Source organism: Cryptomeria japonica, chromosome 3 (genome assembly GCF_030272615.1).
Source record: "Cryptomeria japonica chromosome 3, Sugi_1.0, whole genome shotgun sequence".
NCBI lineage: Eukaryota > Viridiplantae > Streptophyta > Pinopsida > Cupressales > Cupressaceae > Cryptomeria > Cryptomeria japonica.
Genome location: NC_081407.1, coordinates 397,495,691 through 397,512,661, shown reverse-complemented (window position 1 = coordinate 397,512,661; position 16,971 = coordinate 397,495,691). Strand labels below are relative to the sequence as shown.

Sequence of the window (16,971 nt, the reverse complement as noted above, 5' to 3'; positions counted from 1 at the left end):
TCCTCCAAAAACAAAAACTTTAATATCTTCAAAACTAACTATGATCTTGCAATGAAAATTTACCGACATGCTTATCTAGCAAACCAAAAGCTTTATGAGAAATTTGCACGATTTCGTGTTCTAACGAAAACTTACTATAAATAGTAACCTCGTGTAAATGCAAGGTTGGGACACCTTTTTCCCAACAAACATCCTCCCTAACATCAACCACTACCAGCCCAAGCAATTCCTAATTCCTATAATCTAGTGAACTGATCATCAATCCTTGCAAATCTGAAATCCAGCATCCACTGCACCTTCTCCCATTCCTCTTTCTCCACAACTTTCACATGTGTGTCCAATATTGTAGTCGTGAGAGCATAATGGGCCTATAGCTTTTTACTTTAGATCCTCATAGTTTGTTTGTTAAATTTGTGACCTAGTTCAGTAATCAGATTTCTAAAATTTAATTGTTTGCTAACATTAAGTAAACCATAATCAAGTAGATGCAAGAATGAAAACAAGGGAGCAAGAGAACAACACAAATACCCTGGGAAAACCTCCAAGGAGGAAAAACCCAGCACTAAAGACCCACAGGTCAGATTATGTATTCAATCTTAATTGCATCAATACAATACTTAGCTTGAGTCTTCAGATCTGATCCCTTTTATCATATCAGATTTTCCCTTCTAAATACACCAAGTCTTCATCAAGGAATACCAAATGCCTTCTATCTTCCTGAACAAGTTCGCCCAATCCTCTCCTATATTTCGCACCTTCAATTGCAGAGCTATTTCGCTGATTGCATGAGAGATGAAAGTGAATGAATTGAGTTTTCATTTTAACTTTATTTATATGAGCTTTTAACCCATATACTCCAAGTCGGCCTTAATCATTTTGGCGCCAATTTGATTTGTTGCGTGGTACATATTTTGGTGTGGCGTGGAGATATGGGGTTGGTCCTATCTTGGGGGGCACGTTACCTTTTACGATAGGACCCAGTCCTATGTGGGGGGGCACGTTACCTTTTAGGATAGGGCCCAGTCCTATGTGGGTTCAGATGTTGCCTTAAGGCAATCCGAACCCTCTTACCTAGTTATAAACAACACTCCCTCTTAACTAGGGAAGAAGAGAATACATAATCTGAACCTTTAGAGTTCCATCTAGCACACAAGCATAGAATGGATCTAGCACACAAGCATAGAATTACATCTTCCACCTAGCACACGAGCATAGGATGGTTCTAGCACACAAGCATAGAAAGTGTAATACACAAATGGGTCTTTACATAATTACAATTTTCCATCTAGCACACAAGCATAGATTGGATACTTTTCATTCTTGCACACAAGCCAAGAATGATCAAAACGCTGCACATAGAGTCACTGAGATTGAAACTCCCTCTCAACCAGGGTTTTATTTTCCACAATACCAAGTCTGTCTCTGAATTATTTGAACTTCACTCTGGATAAGGGTTTGGTAAGAATATCTGTAACTTGTCCATTTGTGCTAATATAATTTAGCTGAATGGTGCCTCTTTGCACCATATCCCGAATGAAGTGATAATCTTACAACCAAATTACAAGATTAGGGGCCAGCCCTAAGTAATACATACAATGTTTAAGTTGTAATCCGAACTTAGCTGACAGCTTCAAATACTCCTGAGAGAGTATCAAAGCAAGTATTCCATAGTATCCACCTTGTACTGCCTATGGAGGATGACTTCAAACTTTAACATGCACACTTGCAAGTCATGAATACATACACAATTATTCATGCAAATCATGGAGTCTTTTCATGCCATCGATCACGCATATCCATCATTCATTGTCTTTACCTCAATCTTCTCCCAAAGAAGAATGTAACACCATAATCTTCCATCTTGCACACAAGCAAGAAATGGAATAGACATAATCAGAATATTGTAGTCTTCCATCTTGCACACAAGCATAGAATGGAACTACATAACATAGTCTTCCAGCTCGCACACAAGCATAGACTGGATCCACCTTTCATTGCTCGCAGAGGGTGGTTGATACAACACAATGTATCACAGAGGTTGAGACTCCCTCTCAACCAAGGCGGTGTTCTCCACAGATCCAAGTCTATCTCAAGCTTCAAGAGAACATCTGCAACACAGGATTGTCCTGCCATAAAACACTGAATTGTCAGGCATCACTATACAACCTTGATAATAAATCAAAACAGCATAACAAGAATTTTGATAAACCACACTGCTTCTCTTGATGCAACACTTGCAACAATATATTTAGCTACAGTAATACTTAATGCAACTGAGGACTGTCCCTGTAGGTCCAAGAGATCGCAGTGGGTGAATGCTTAAAGTGTTTTTCTTGTCCATAACACTTCTTGACCAATCTGAACCTAAGTAGCTTCAGCCCATAATCAATTGTGCCTTGCAAGTATCTTAGGACGTGCTTGGCTGCAACATGATGAACATGTTTGGGCAAGCTCATGAACAGGCTGAGAGCATTCACTGCAAAGCATATGTCTGGTCTAGTGTTAACTAGATACATCAGTGATCCAATCATCTGCCTATACTCTGATGGATCTGCAAAATTAGAATTAGCTGCAGAAACACTTAACTTCTTTAAGTTAGATTCCATAGGAGTAGACATATCAATAGTATACTTTCCTTGACTTAGAAAAATTTCGTTTAGACCTTTGCCATACTTCTAGACCTAGGAAATAATGCATTAAACCTAAGTCCTTCATTTCAAATTCTGAAGCTAGTTCTTTCTTACATCCAATGATAAGTTCATCTTTACCAGTAAGAAATAAATCTTCCACATATCGAAGTATAATTAGCATTTCATCATTGGATGACTTTAGAGTCAGCATCATTTTACAAAATTCTAAACTTCACAAGTATTTATCAATTCTTTCATACCAAGCATGAGAGGCCTATTTGAGGCCATACAGGGTTTTCTTCAATCTGCACACCTGAATCTCATAACCCTTTAAGATATACCAAAATAGCTGGAACTCCCTCTCAGCAGCAGCTGTGTCCAATCACAGCTTCCAAAGCACTTGAACTTCCTTCGCGTGTATGCCCATCCCAAGAATTTCCCTTGAAGAATTAGTATGCCCTGTTTCAGAAGCATTCCAAGCCACTAAAAAATCCAATCATTTCTAGTACTCCAGGATAGGAAATCATACACTTAAGCATCAAGGCAGTTCAATCATAATGAAATTGAAAATGCTTGACCCAAGAAAGAATTACATGCTAATACTCATAATAAAAAGGTAATCAACCAACATAAGTTAGAGCATACCAACTCAGAAGGAGGCGCTCCCCCTTAACTTCTACACAATCAATCTTTTATGTTAATCTCAAGGATCCTGTCCATCTATCTTTCAATAAGGTGGACCCATAGCACAATTGTTGAGATAAGATGAGGATAAATTCCATCAAGAGATTACACAACAAGATTGTCAATCAAATGTCATCAATAGAAAAACGAAAATCCTAAGAAATCAATTGCGAAATCTTTCAAAGGGGAATCACAAAATAGAATCAAAGATTTGTAGAAAATAGTTTCAGCCAATGAATAGCAACATTATGCAACGTTAGTAAGACAAGATATAAATTCAATATCTTGGAACAGACGACGGAGTAAGCACAAGAAGCTCACAAATCATCCAACTGTGCCCCATCAACCTCTCTATAGGAGAAGTGATGAATCTACAATTATTGGAACTCAAGATTCCATTAAGGTCCATAGTTGATCATTATCTTTGGTATTACAAAACCAAACAAGAAAGATTTGCCCTAAAACATAACTTCTTCATAAAACATTTAGTAGATCTCATTCTTCACATCAATGGTTAGATTTGAAAGTTGAGAATATTTCAAAAATACTAGAACAACTTATTGGTGTAACAATAAACGAAAGTAATAGTTCACTCAACTCAGAAGGAAGAACATAGAAAAGAACAAAGACTGAATGCAACCATAATGTCCATTAGTTCATCTATTTGCAGCTCAGTCCAGAGGAAGTAATCAGAAGTAAATCAAAACAAGTAAGCATTGATAAAATTGATCTAACAACAACATCATTCTGCAAAATGATATTTATAAAATACTCATTAGTTATACTCTTTGTTAACCATCAAGCACAATTTTATACTTGATCAAAACCAAACAGATCTCAAGGTAGTTTATGATAGTAGAAGAATCCCATACATCAAAAGGCACATGAAGAAGATCTATATTATACGAACTACAAGGTTGTGTAATAGACAAGAGACATAAGTTTCTTCGTCTAGCATTAACCCTTGTATACTACAAGCATGATTGCAGATCATCTTTCAACTAAACTTTTCTATCAAGAACACCTATTAGTAAAATTACACATAGGCCAAAATATTGAGTCAAAGTGATCTCGATCTGTTCATTAAGAGTTCATCTCCATAAAATTCCTACACCTTAGTCGGTATACTTATCAATGATGCCAAGGCAAACAATCATTAGCTCCTCATGATTGTACACATCTCCATAAGTTGTTCATGTCAAGTAGAATTCAAGTCAATAAGAAATGAATGAAGATCATTTAAAAAAAACATAACTCAACCAAGCATAGCTACTCACTTAGAATGCATATAAGTATTCATCACAAGGATACTTAGAACTTTTAGATCAAAAGTCAATAATAGAACCAGTCCAACATAATAATAATATGCAAATCATGATGATATCTAAATAATGTTCTATATTAGATAAGTTTACCAACTAAGGCAATTAGAATCATAAAATCAATACGACCTAGAACTAGGTCAGCCAAACGATAATACTTCAATCCTTTGGGTAAGCTTAATATATCTTGCAATCAAGAATGCAATGACTCAAAAGTACTTAGCTTTGAATGACGCTGAAGAGTCGGATCTTCAAGCATGCTGGACCAAGATGTGACCATGCTAAACCTTTGATCACAAAACCTTTTCAATCTTTCCTCAATCCTAGAACCTGTCAGCATTATGTGACAGCAAGAAGGTGCAAGATCTAGGCTACAGGATGCTAGATCTGATTACAACTTGGTTCTGATATCATGTTAAATTTGTGACCTAGTTCAGTAATCAGATTTCTAAAATTTAATTGTTTGCTAACATTAAGTAAACCATAATCAAGTAGATGCAAGAATGAAAACAAGGGAGCAAGAGAACAACACAAATACCCTGGGAAAACCTCCAAGGAGGAAAAACCCAGCACTAAAGACCCACAGGTCAGATTATGTATTCAATCTTAATTGCATCAATACAATACTTAGCTTGAGTCTTCAGATCTGATCCCTTTTATCATATCAGATTTGCCCTTCTAAATACACCAAGTCTTCATCAAGGAATACCAAATGCCTTCTATCTTCTTGAACAAGTTCGCCCAATCCTCTTCTATATTTCGCACCTTCAATTGCAGAGCTATTTCGCTGATTGCATGAGAGATAAAAGTGAATGAATTGAGTTTTCATTTTAACTTTATTTATATGAGCTTTTAACCCATATACTCCAAGTCGGCCTTAATCATTTTGGCGCCAATTTGATTTGTTGCATGGTACATATTTTGGTGTGGCATGGAGATATGGGACCGGTCCTGTCTTGGGGGGCACGTTACCTTTTAGGATAGGACCCAGTCCTATGTGGGGGGGCACGTTACCTTTTAGGATAGGACTCAGTCCTATGTGGGTTCGGATGTTGCCTTAAGGCAATCCGAACCCTCTTACCTAGTTATAAACAACATTGTTCACATCGCTCTATCCGAACCCTCTTACCTAGTTATAAACAACATTGTTCACATCGCTCTATCTCCCTTAGCCTCTTCAAGTATATAAGAAGTGCACTATATTGCCCTTAGAAGTATGAGTCATCTCATGTGTCGGATCTGCTTCATATGTAGGGCCATCCTCATCCACATAATGAGGTTAACGCCCATAGCTCTCTGCATTGAAGCCTCAACTAATACATCACTTGAGACCTCAACGTCTCCTAGAATATTCTCAAAAGCCACATTTAAAGGACATCTCAAATTAAAAATAGGTGTCTCGTGCTCATCTACATCAAAAATCTAGATACGAGTGTCTAAATGGGATTAGTGTATCCACAAACCAAGCCATCACATCACTCCAATTGAATATATTTAAACCTTATAAGCCAATGCTTTCTTATCAGATTTACTACTAGTAGCCACCTAGAATTATAATTTCTATTCTTCACGACAAATCTATCAAGCCAAAACTTGACCTTATTTCCTTGTTGTTGACTTATTCGGAAAAAGTAATAGATTCACACTCAAATCAAGTACACGGTAAACATTTCTTATGCATCTTCTAGCACAACATCAGTACTAGTAATAGTAAGAGACCAATCATCTGCTGATCGGCACTCAGAACTTACAACTCCACAAAATTTATATCAGCACTCGAAAACATTGGTGGCCCATGATCTTTTTGGATCTTTTCTCTTCTTTAAAGAAAAAGGAATTTATCAAAGAAACAAATGCAACCCAGCATAACAAACCCCACAAGCATAAGAAAGAACACACAATTATGTGATAGAATCAAGATACACTAAAAGAATAATATTACTATATAGTATATAATATGAAATTATACCAAAAAAAAAAATTGTGGGGGGCACTGCTATTTATATACATCTTAACAAGTTACTTAGGTTAGTCAAACCCATTAAGGCACTAACCCCAATAAATGTAAGGTACAAGTTACACATAAGCCAATGGTATACCAAAATCAACCCTAACTCACAGGGATCCGACAAGATGGTTTTTGTAGTGTAACATTCTCCAATGCAAGAAAGTGTAGCACAAAGGGTGCGACTGAAATGTCCAAAACTGCTTCAGGTAAGTGCATCTGCTAATCATAAGTTGTTGTAAAATACATGGCTACTTGAACTTTGAACAACAGAAACTTCAATACAAACGGTATATTATAAAAATGGGCAATGGAGCTTATTATTCTTTTCTTTTTAAAAAAGAAATACACCTAAGCAGATCACTTTCTGCCATGCAGAAACAGATATTAAACAAGTTATTAAAACAAATATTTTTAGAGAACTTCCTCAACATAGAAAGTTTAACCATCGGTCTTCCCTTTTAAAGTATATAATATGATTTAATAACAACTCAACGTCAAACATTTTAACTAGAGCTTCTCTTAATGTTCTCACAATTTTTTTTATTTCAATTACTCTTCAGCTATAATGCTAAGAAGTAAAAAGCAAGATACAGTTTACTTAGTCCTATTTTTCAAGGACATAAATTTCTCAGGGCACAAACAGAGGTATTTTTATTACTTGAAATTTGCTGGAGAAAAGACAGCAATCCAATCATCTGCTGCTGGTGAAGTGTGGTTGTATGTCACTGTCACCCACTGATAAGTCTCGCCCTAGATGAGGAATGAACATGCAATATAAGTATTAGCACATAATGCACCATAGAAATCAATCAGCTAAGAACTTCACATAATCTAATTCATTAACTCAAAACTGTGATCAACATGAAAGCAGCAAAAACACAGCAACATGCTCTTTAAGCATATTTTAGGAAGAATTAAATTTAAAAATAGTTATGGGAAAAGAAGAATCACAAAGATTCACACATTTGGAATTTTGTAATGCTCTGAAGGAAACGTGGCCTCAAATCTAATACACAAATCCTTCCAATTGATTGGTATAAGTTCAAATTTCAAACAGTTCAAATGTTAAAAGTTTTCTAACCATGCAAAGAAGATAGAACTTACCAGATTACAATTTGATGGATCATTCCTATCTAAAATAAGTCATGATTATACACTTCAATTTGGCATTCACACAACAATTTAGTGGCTTCAGTCCTTCAGTATTTCTGTGTAAGTATTTTGTGCATGGTGTGTTGTACATGAATGAGGCAGCCTTTTATATGTTTTGTCTTGTAAGTTATAATAGTTCAGTTGAGCTACTCTTCTCAAAGGGGGTGAATAGGAAAAATGTTGTGACTGATTCTTTGATCCAAATTCATCAAATAGAGGTGATTACTTGAGCCCAACAGCAAATAAGAGTAGAAGAGTTGCAGAGCAAAGAGTGCAAATCAATGTAGCTAGGATAAAGATTGACTTCCAAGTAGAGTACAACTATACTCATATGATCAACAACCCCATTGTATTTTGCATCTCTGAGCTCAACTAAAGCCATAAGGCCCCATTTCCATGCCACTGTTTTCCTGCTTTATGTTTCTCCACAGTATATCTTGGTGTTCACGTGTGCAATTTTTCTGGATGATCTTTTCATTATGTTCTTTAGTGTAACTTTGATTTATAACATCTTCAAGAAAAATTCTTGAAGCAGGTGCAAATAAAACTAATCAAATATCTATAAAATAATGAGTTCGCTATATGGAGTTAGTGTTATAGATCATATTTGGTATGAGAGTGGTTATTCCTACTTGTGGGAGAAAAGAGTACATATGTACGACATACAAAGCTCATGAAACAGTAGAACTTGAAGAGATTTAAGAAGAGATTAGTTTAAAATGTTGTAGACCAGCACAAGCAATCATGGGAGAAGAAATTGGAGACCCTTAAGGGAAAACACTTAAGAGGTTGGAGCAGAAATTGGACATGGTGCTTCATTCTCAATCACAAATGATGGATGCACATTCTCAGTTGATAGCTTTGATGCGAACTTCGTACATAGCAGCCATGGCAGAAGAATTTGGAGAGCGCTACTAAACTCGAGCAGAACATGGACAGAGTGCTTCAAACTCAAGCAAAAATGATAGATGGACAATCAAACTTTTTAAGTGTGATAAGTTGGCCACAGCAGAAGAATTTCAAGACCTCTGTGGGAAAAGACAGAAGAGGTTGTCTTAGAACATGGGTGGAGTGTCTCAATCTCAAGCAAATTCAAACTCAATATATATGATGCAAATTCAAACTTAATAAATATGATGCAAATGTTAGCCATTCAAATGGCAGATTTGGCTTCTACAATGGGAGGAGGCCAAAAGAGACCAAAAAGGAGCTTGAAAAGGGCAAGAAGCTGCTAAGCTATGACATGGACAAAATCTTCAAATTCAAATACAAGGGCAAGGAAATTGAAACTTCTAGAGTTGTCTTACCTTTCAAATTGGAGGAATAATTTGAGATTGACCCCTATAGAGGTCAAAGTGATGCGGAAATGTTCAATGTGTGGCTCAAATATTTTCAAGTTTATTTTGAAGTCCACGGTCTTAATGATGAACCAAAGGGAACATTTAAAACAATAAATATGACTTGCCATCATATAGTAGTATAGTAGTCAAGATACCTTAGTACATACAACAAATAGCTACAATCTATATCTAGGTGGAGTAATTTCAAAGTTTTGTTGGGAACTCCCTTTTCCCTCTTGGGTATGAGCAAGTTAGGAAGGTAAATTTGGTGTATTTGAGGTAAAAACAGGCCCCAAAGTGTATAGAATTACATAACTGAATTTCTTGAGAAAGCCTTCAAGATAGGGATCTCCACAAGAGATCTAAATTGTTATTATGTTTGGGAGGGTCACACAGCCACATAAGTAAAAGAGTCTTAACTTATAGAGCCCAAGAATGTTGATGATGCATCTTTGAAGGCAGCCTATATAGAAATGAACATGAAAAATATGGCATCAAACTTGACATTTAAGGTAGACCAGCCATCTACTAAGCCTGTTGAGGCATGAAATTCTATTGAAGCAAGGTTAAAACTTAAGAGCCATTCTAATTTTTAACATGTGTGCAATGTGTTGTCCTCATTTTTGTTTCCAAATATGAAGGACCACTACATGAAATTTTTGTGAAAAAATGAAAAAATTTACACAATGGCACGCTTCTCGATGCAGAATTTTGACTAATCCTTGGACTGGCTTAATCCTCAGTCCATCCTCGAACTGCGTTTTGAATTTCGTCGAATTTTGGGTTCGTTTTCTATGTCTTTCCTTCAATTTCGGGTTTTAAAAACCCGACTGCAGGTGGAGAATTTTCTTCAAACTGCAAGTTTTAATCATATTCATTGTTTTGGTTGTTATAGGGGAGTTTTTAGCTTATTACATGTGCACTTTTATTAAAAGATGTTACTTGCAATTTGTTTTAAATTTCTCTTTCTTGTTTTTGTCTTTTTTATTGTTTTTTGGTCTTGTTTAGTTAAAATAGGGATTTTTTGGCTCAATTACAAGTAAACTTGCAGTTTGGTCTAAAAACCCCTACTTTAATGGTTTTTACATGTAATAGGGATTTTAAATCTCCATTACATATGTGCAAGTATTTCTAACTTGTTGTAAGGATTTTATTTCCCTTTTACAAGTAATTAAAACTTGTATTCCTCTCCAAAAAACCCGATTTTGCCTTGCAAGTGCATTTTTGACAATTTTAAACTTGTCATTTGTCTAAAAAATCACGATTTTGGCTTGGTAAGTGAAAAAGTGAATTTTAAACTTGCTATTTGTCTTATAAATCCCGATTTTGCCTTGTAAGTGGAAAAAGTGAAATTGAAACTTGTTATTCTCTCCCAGAAACCCGATTTTCATTCCCTTATAGAAAATCGAACTTGTCTTTTATTCCAAGAAACCCGAAATGCAAGGAAAAACGGTTTTTGACCATTTCAAGGCAATTTTTGTGGAGAAATTGTTGGAGGAGGAAGGTGTTTTGGCTTGCATCCTATTTTCATGCATTCTTGGACACCTTTCACGCCACAAGGAGGTTGCATTGACTGGTTTTTCGCCCTAGATCAGCAATCACGTTTTTCTTTAATGCCACATTTTGGTTGATTAAATCTCCAACAAGCTGCAATCTCCTAAATCGTTTTGCCCTCTCTCACCTAGGCGTGGAGTTTGGGAGGATTTTTGAGCTATTTATTGATGCCATTGAAGATGCAAATGGTTGCCACGTGATTCCTTTGGCTACGTTTTGCAGACACTTGTCACCATTTCTTCTACTCCTCCTTAGACGTTTTGTTCCAATCCTCTCGGGTGTGCTCTCTCATTGGCATTTTGGTTCTCCAAGTTTGGAATTGGTGCTACATTTCTCAATTTGGGGCATTTTTTGCAAAAACATGTTAAGGGTTTGGCATTGCAGATTGCTTCTATTTATTGGTTTTCCTTCTTCTTTCCAAGAATTGGTTGCATTTCTTGAAGAGGCTTTTTCAGTTTGAAGAAAGGTATGTTCTCGTTCCTTTCTTTCCTTCATTTTGTTATTTTCTTGCTCTCTTGGTTTTCTTTCTTAGTTGCATTTTTGGCATGTGTTGTTCTTCCCCCAAAAATCGGTTTTTGTGAGAGGATTCTTCCCTTGGTATGCAATTTTTGAATTGCATTGTTCTTCCCTAAATTTTCCCTCTTTACTTGTATTCGGGATTTTCAATCCCGATTACAAGTTCGCTGGAAATTCTTGTTCTTCCCCTACGGTTAAGGAATTTAACCATTTTTTGTTGAAATTCCAAGTTGAAAAGTGTGAAATACCCCTCCCTTGCAAATTCGGGTTTTGAAAACCGGATTACATGTTGAAGAGTTCTTCCCATTTTCATGAAAATGACTTTCCCGGATTTTCCCATTTCTATCCATTCATGTTCCCCATATCCGTACTTTCCATTTCCGTCATTCTCCGCAAGTCAAAATCTCATTTTTCGTCCATTTCTCCATTTGCGAATTTACAAGTGTACTTGTATTCGGGTTTTAAAACCCCGATTGCATATATGTCCTTTCCAACTTATATACTTGCGAAAATTCCCCCAAGATCCGAAATTGGTCAAAGTCAAAATTTTCCCATTTCTACATATTTCCCCTCTTCCTCTCACAAAATCGTCAGGATCAAAGTTTTACCCATTTGGAGAAGGAAGAATGATATTTGCAGCTGACTATGATGTTGCCTTAACTCTTTTAAGTCTTCATCACAATATTCCAGGTTCACAATCAATGTCAGATTTGTCGGCATCTCCAACTCCAAAGAAGATGAAATACAAATATGACAAATACCAGAACGAGGTTGCACCTTCCCAGGTTTCTTCTCCTTTGGATCGCATCAGAGACACGGAAATAGGGCACGTTGATATGTCGGAATGCGTCAAAAGGGTAGAAGATCCACAAGATAATAACTTGCAGCGGCTGCTGGACAGCCATATCCACCATGCATCTTCTTTCCCGGTGGCTGCCCTAGAACCTGAGTTCGTTCTTGCATGCGCCCATCATTTTGACAAAGAGTCAAGAGTCATCAAAAATGATGATGGCAAAGCTATAATCCGTCTTGATGCAGATATGATCGAGAAGGTCTTCAGAATACCTCCTGCACCTGTTTATATGGAAATCTCCAAAGAAAGTGCAGCGGAGTATTATGTGAAGAGGGAAAAAGATTGCAAGCGACACATCAATAGGTGGATCCAAGAGCCACGAGCCTCCTTCTCAAGGTGGGCGAAGTTGTACCGCTGCGATTTCAAATGGGAGATAGGAGACACCATCACTCTTCTCAGCAGGATGATGGGCCTTGAGCATTCCAATGTCTTTGAGCCATGGATGTATCAGTTCATTATGTTCATACGGCAGTCACATCACATTTCATGGGGGGAAGTCATCAGCGATGCCTTGTGTGAACAACTTGCAGCAGTTCCTACCACCATGACCTTCGTCATGAATTCTTATTTGGTATATTTGGCAGCATCACTTAGACACTTTCCAAGTCTTTCTACCAAGGGTGATCGCTCACTTATACCAGTTTGGGAGTATTATGACCAGTTGCCGTTGAGACCAAGCAGACTGCATTTCAGAAGGGTCCAAGATGCATTCTTCGGTTATTTCATGTGTCAGTTTGACAAAACTCTCAGGAACAAGAGAGTATCAGATGAAGCATGGGACAAGGTGTGCGAGTATGGATGTTTGTTTTTGTAGTTTCCCACATTCACCTATATAAGGATCGGATGCTATGGTGGTCAACCATACATGCTTCCCAGATACTCAACTGATAAGAGGGTCTCCAACTGGGTCTCTAGCGACATCCGAAATTCCCTCTCCTTAACCAACACAACATCCAGCGCCAAAATGGATTCCCTCTCCCTAGCCAACTCCGCCTCTAGCCCCAATCTGGACTCCCTCTCGCGAGTCAACTCAGTCTCAATAGACCGCCTAGCCTCCACCGCAGCTAGTCTCTCAGCCTATACAGAAGCACCCCAATGTTGAGCCCGCTACAGGGCTAAGTAAGTATCTCGGAACTGCTGCTCCATCTCCTACACCAAGGAGTACAGCTGGTGGCTACCCGGAAGCCGTGGAGCCTGCCAAGCACTTACCATCTCCTGTGTCTCCACTGCGGGCCATCCTTGAGAAAGAAAACATTGCTCAAACTCCTCACACTACCCAGTAAGGACCTGCGCTCGCTTGGCTAAGGCTCCTGCAGCAACATCCATCTCGACTGCCTGCATACTCTCGGCCAGCTTATGGCCCTGTTACAATAGTGACTCTCCCACCTAAGTAATCTGTGCCATGTATGCACCCATGGAAGCCAATCCACTAACGACCTCTAGCCCGACCTCGGTATCTAATGGAGACCTCACTCCAAAGCGGGTATCCGCCCTATCTGAGACATGCACCTCACCCCCCATGGGCTCCAGACCCGCGCTATCCTCCAACTCCACGACCTCACCGAGAATGTGACAGCGTCCCAACAAAGGAGGAACTCTGACCGAGTGCATAGGCTGCATTGCCCACTCACTAAGCCAGGCATCTGTGACTGCATCCACAGGCTCTCCCAACATCTTGATAGCCTGCCCCACGGCGATGCTCTCAATGTGCAAACCAGCACAAAGGCATCATTTGGAGGTTACCGGGACAACAGACGGGGCGGTGGAAGGAATAACAACAACAATAACAATACCCAAAGCCGTGTCCAGTATGACGCCAAGGGCTGACTAATGATCAAATGTAGGGCCTACAATCAATGGGGGCACTTCGCCCAGGATTACACGAAGGAAGCCACCCCTCAGCACCTCTGCCGATGGTGTGGGCCAGGCGACCATGAGGATGCAAATTGCCCGAAGCCAGGAGTAAACCTTTTGAACATCGAACCCACGAAGGCAGAAGTGTTGGCAATCACAAGGGTACAGGCCAAAAAGGCCAAATACCCAGATCCTCACACGGAGACCAAGAGAGTGCGGGAAGCAAGGGTCGAGATCACAAAGGAAATGGCCGCACAAGGGCAAAACAGCCACGAGGCCACAAGCCCGTCACGGACGAAGGGAGAAAAGAGAAACCTACGGCAAATATTGCAAATAGAGGTACCCGTGAAGGTTCAAGACCTACTTGAAACCATACCACAGTTGAAAACGGCTATCTTGAACTCCGTACCCACACAAGCTAAAACGAAGGAGGTCATAAGTCCCACGGTCAACCCTATGTTGCTAGTAGTCAACAACGGACGCCACCCTGCGGTGGTAGAAATGGGCATCCTGGGGACTACCTTGACGGACACCATTGTGGACGGAGGGTCAGGAGTAAATGTGCTCCCAGAAGAGACATGGATAAAACTGGGAAAGCCTACATTGTGGCCCCCCACGTTCAATCTGCTAGGGGCAGATCAACACGGGATTAAACCCCTTGGTACCCTCATGGGCTAGCAGGTGATGATCGGCACGCAACCATTCGTGTTGTATTCTGTAGTGATTCCACTGAAGCAGAAAGGGTACGACGCCATTCTCGGACGTGGATGGCTAATTGCAGCAAAGGCAAACCATGATTGGAAGCGCAATACACTCTCCCTGGAAAGCATGGGGAGGAAGTACGTGATTGATCTCCGTACGCAGATGGTGAGCGAGGAGTTGGCATCCTCCTCCGAGTCCGAATCTGAAGGAGACCAATTGGGTGGGGATGAAGACCGACGCGGAATGGAGCCCAGTGACGAAGGGGTATTAGAGTTGGAAGCATGCTCGGGAAATGACGGGAACTCCATGAATGGCCTCTTCCATTGGCAAATGGAAGATTATGAGTTGTTTACACCATCATGCAATGTATTGAGTATCGAGGAAGAACCAGATACATTCTCTCTCGAATACAGGGAATACAAGGAAGGGGAGGCCTGTGTGAATGACACTCCCGCACACCAGTTCCCGAAGAGCGCACCTATTAAATACCAAGAAGCCAATTTGAAGGAGACAAATCTGGGAAAGGCAAGTGATCCCAAGGTCATCCTTGTCGGAGATGACTGGAGCCCAATGTTGAAGGCCGCAGCCTTCAAAATTTTCCTAGAGTACAAGGATGTTTTTGCATGGACTTACAAGGACTTGGAGGGCGTGCCCCCAGAGCTATGTGTACATCGCATAACATAGGTACCAGGAGCCCAACCGGTAAGGAAGCGGCCTTACCGTATGAACAAAAATTATGCTGCACGGGTGAATGACGAAATTGAGTGGATGTTGGAAGCAGGCATAATCTTCAAGGTGCAGACAAGCAAATGGGTGTCTCCCATTGTGATTTCCCTCAAGAAAAAGGCCAATCAGATCTAGATCTATGTAGACTTTCGGTGTCTGAACGTTGTCACTATTAAAGACCCGTTTCCCATACCCTTCACCGACAGCATCCTCGAGGAAGTGGCTGGACATGAAATATACTCCTTCATGGATGGGTTCTCTGGGTACAACCAGATATCCATCACGGAGGAAGATAAGTTGAAAACTACCTTCGTGGTGGAGGACGGTGTGTATGCATACAACCGAATGCCCTTCGGCCTATGTAATGCACCGGCGACCTTTCAGCGCATCGTCTTGCACATCTTCGACAAGATGTCAATAGGAAACTTCAAAGTTTTCTTGGACAATTGGTCTATTTACAGCGGGCAAGACATCCACCTAAAGGCCCTTGGGGAGTGCCTGGAGAGATGTCGAAGGGCACGGTTGCCCCTTAATAGGAAGAAATGTAGATTCATGGTACCACAAGGAAGATTGCTTGGACACATTGTTAATGCATGATAGCCTCGATAAGATAAATGATTGAATGAGAGATAAATGAAGTCTCTCATTCAAACATTTATTATCGTGAGGGGGCACGATCAAGTGATGTCTTGATCGGCCATGTCCAAAAGACATGGCCGGTCAAGGCATCGCTTGACCGTACCCAGCCCACTACATATACCAAATGAAATGTGTGAGAATGTACATTGAAATAAAAATGCTCCTCCTCTCCTGCAACATAAAAGAAGACAATCAGATTTATACAACAATTCAGTGATAGATAATACATAGAAGAAGATAAATTTTAATTCTGATCCACAAAATTAACATGGTATCAGAGCCAGGTTTCCTTCTATAAAGCCTAACCGCCCGAAGGAAGATCAGATTGATATCTCCTTGAAAGTCTCGAATATGGCCACATTGCAAGAACTTGTCCTCTCAAACTTAAACTACAAGCGTCCCTTGCTGAAGTCAGAAATTCAGACGTATGTTCAGAAAAATATGTTCTCTAGAAGAAACTCAAGATACCTTGTGATTGAGAGGGAGCTTACTAATCAAGATTGAGCACTTCTGAGGTAAAAATTGTAAATATTGGTTATTATTATTAATACTAATAATTATTTTATGGGCCCTGTGTAAATAATAAGGAAGTGACGACTTCCAAATGATTTCCACTTGTATTTTTGAGGGTTATTGGAAGGTGACGATCTTACAATAACTCAAGATTGTGGATAGAATCGCCGATTGAGGCAATCCACATAAGAGCTTGTGGATAGAATCGCCGACTAAGGCAATCCACATAAGAGCTTGTGGATAGAATTGCCGACTGAGGCAATCCACGTAAGAGCTCATGGATAGAATCGCCGACTGAGGCAATCCACGTGAGAGCTCATGGATAGAATCGCCGACTGAGGCAATCCACGTAAGAGCTCATGGATAGAATCGCCGACTGAGGCAATCCACGTGAGAGCTCATGGATAGAATCGCCGACTGAGGCAATCCACACAAGAGCTTGTGGATAGAATCGCCGACTGAGGCAATCCACACAAGA

General features: G+C 39.6%; 1 protein-coding gene across 3 annotated transcripts in view; it reads right to left on the bottom strand.

Moving 5' to 3' along the window:
* Window positions 1-16,971, bottom strand: part of LOC131047897 (nucleotide pyrophosphatase/phosphodiesterase) — a 139,854-nt gene that overhangs the window by 97,528 nt on the left and 25,355 nt on the right. For all 3 annotated transcript variants that reach the window (XM_059218367.1, XM_059218366.1, XM_057981707.2), the window contains exon 3: window positions 7,303-7,394. In XM_059218367.1, the coding sequence (XP_059074350.1) occupies window positions 7,303-7,394 (92 nt within the window). The remainder of the gene's footprint in view (window positions 1-7,302; window positions 7,395-16,971) is intronic.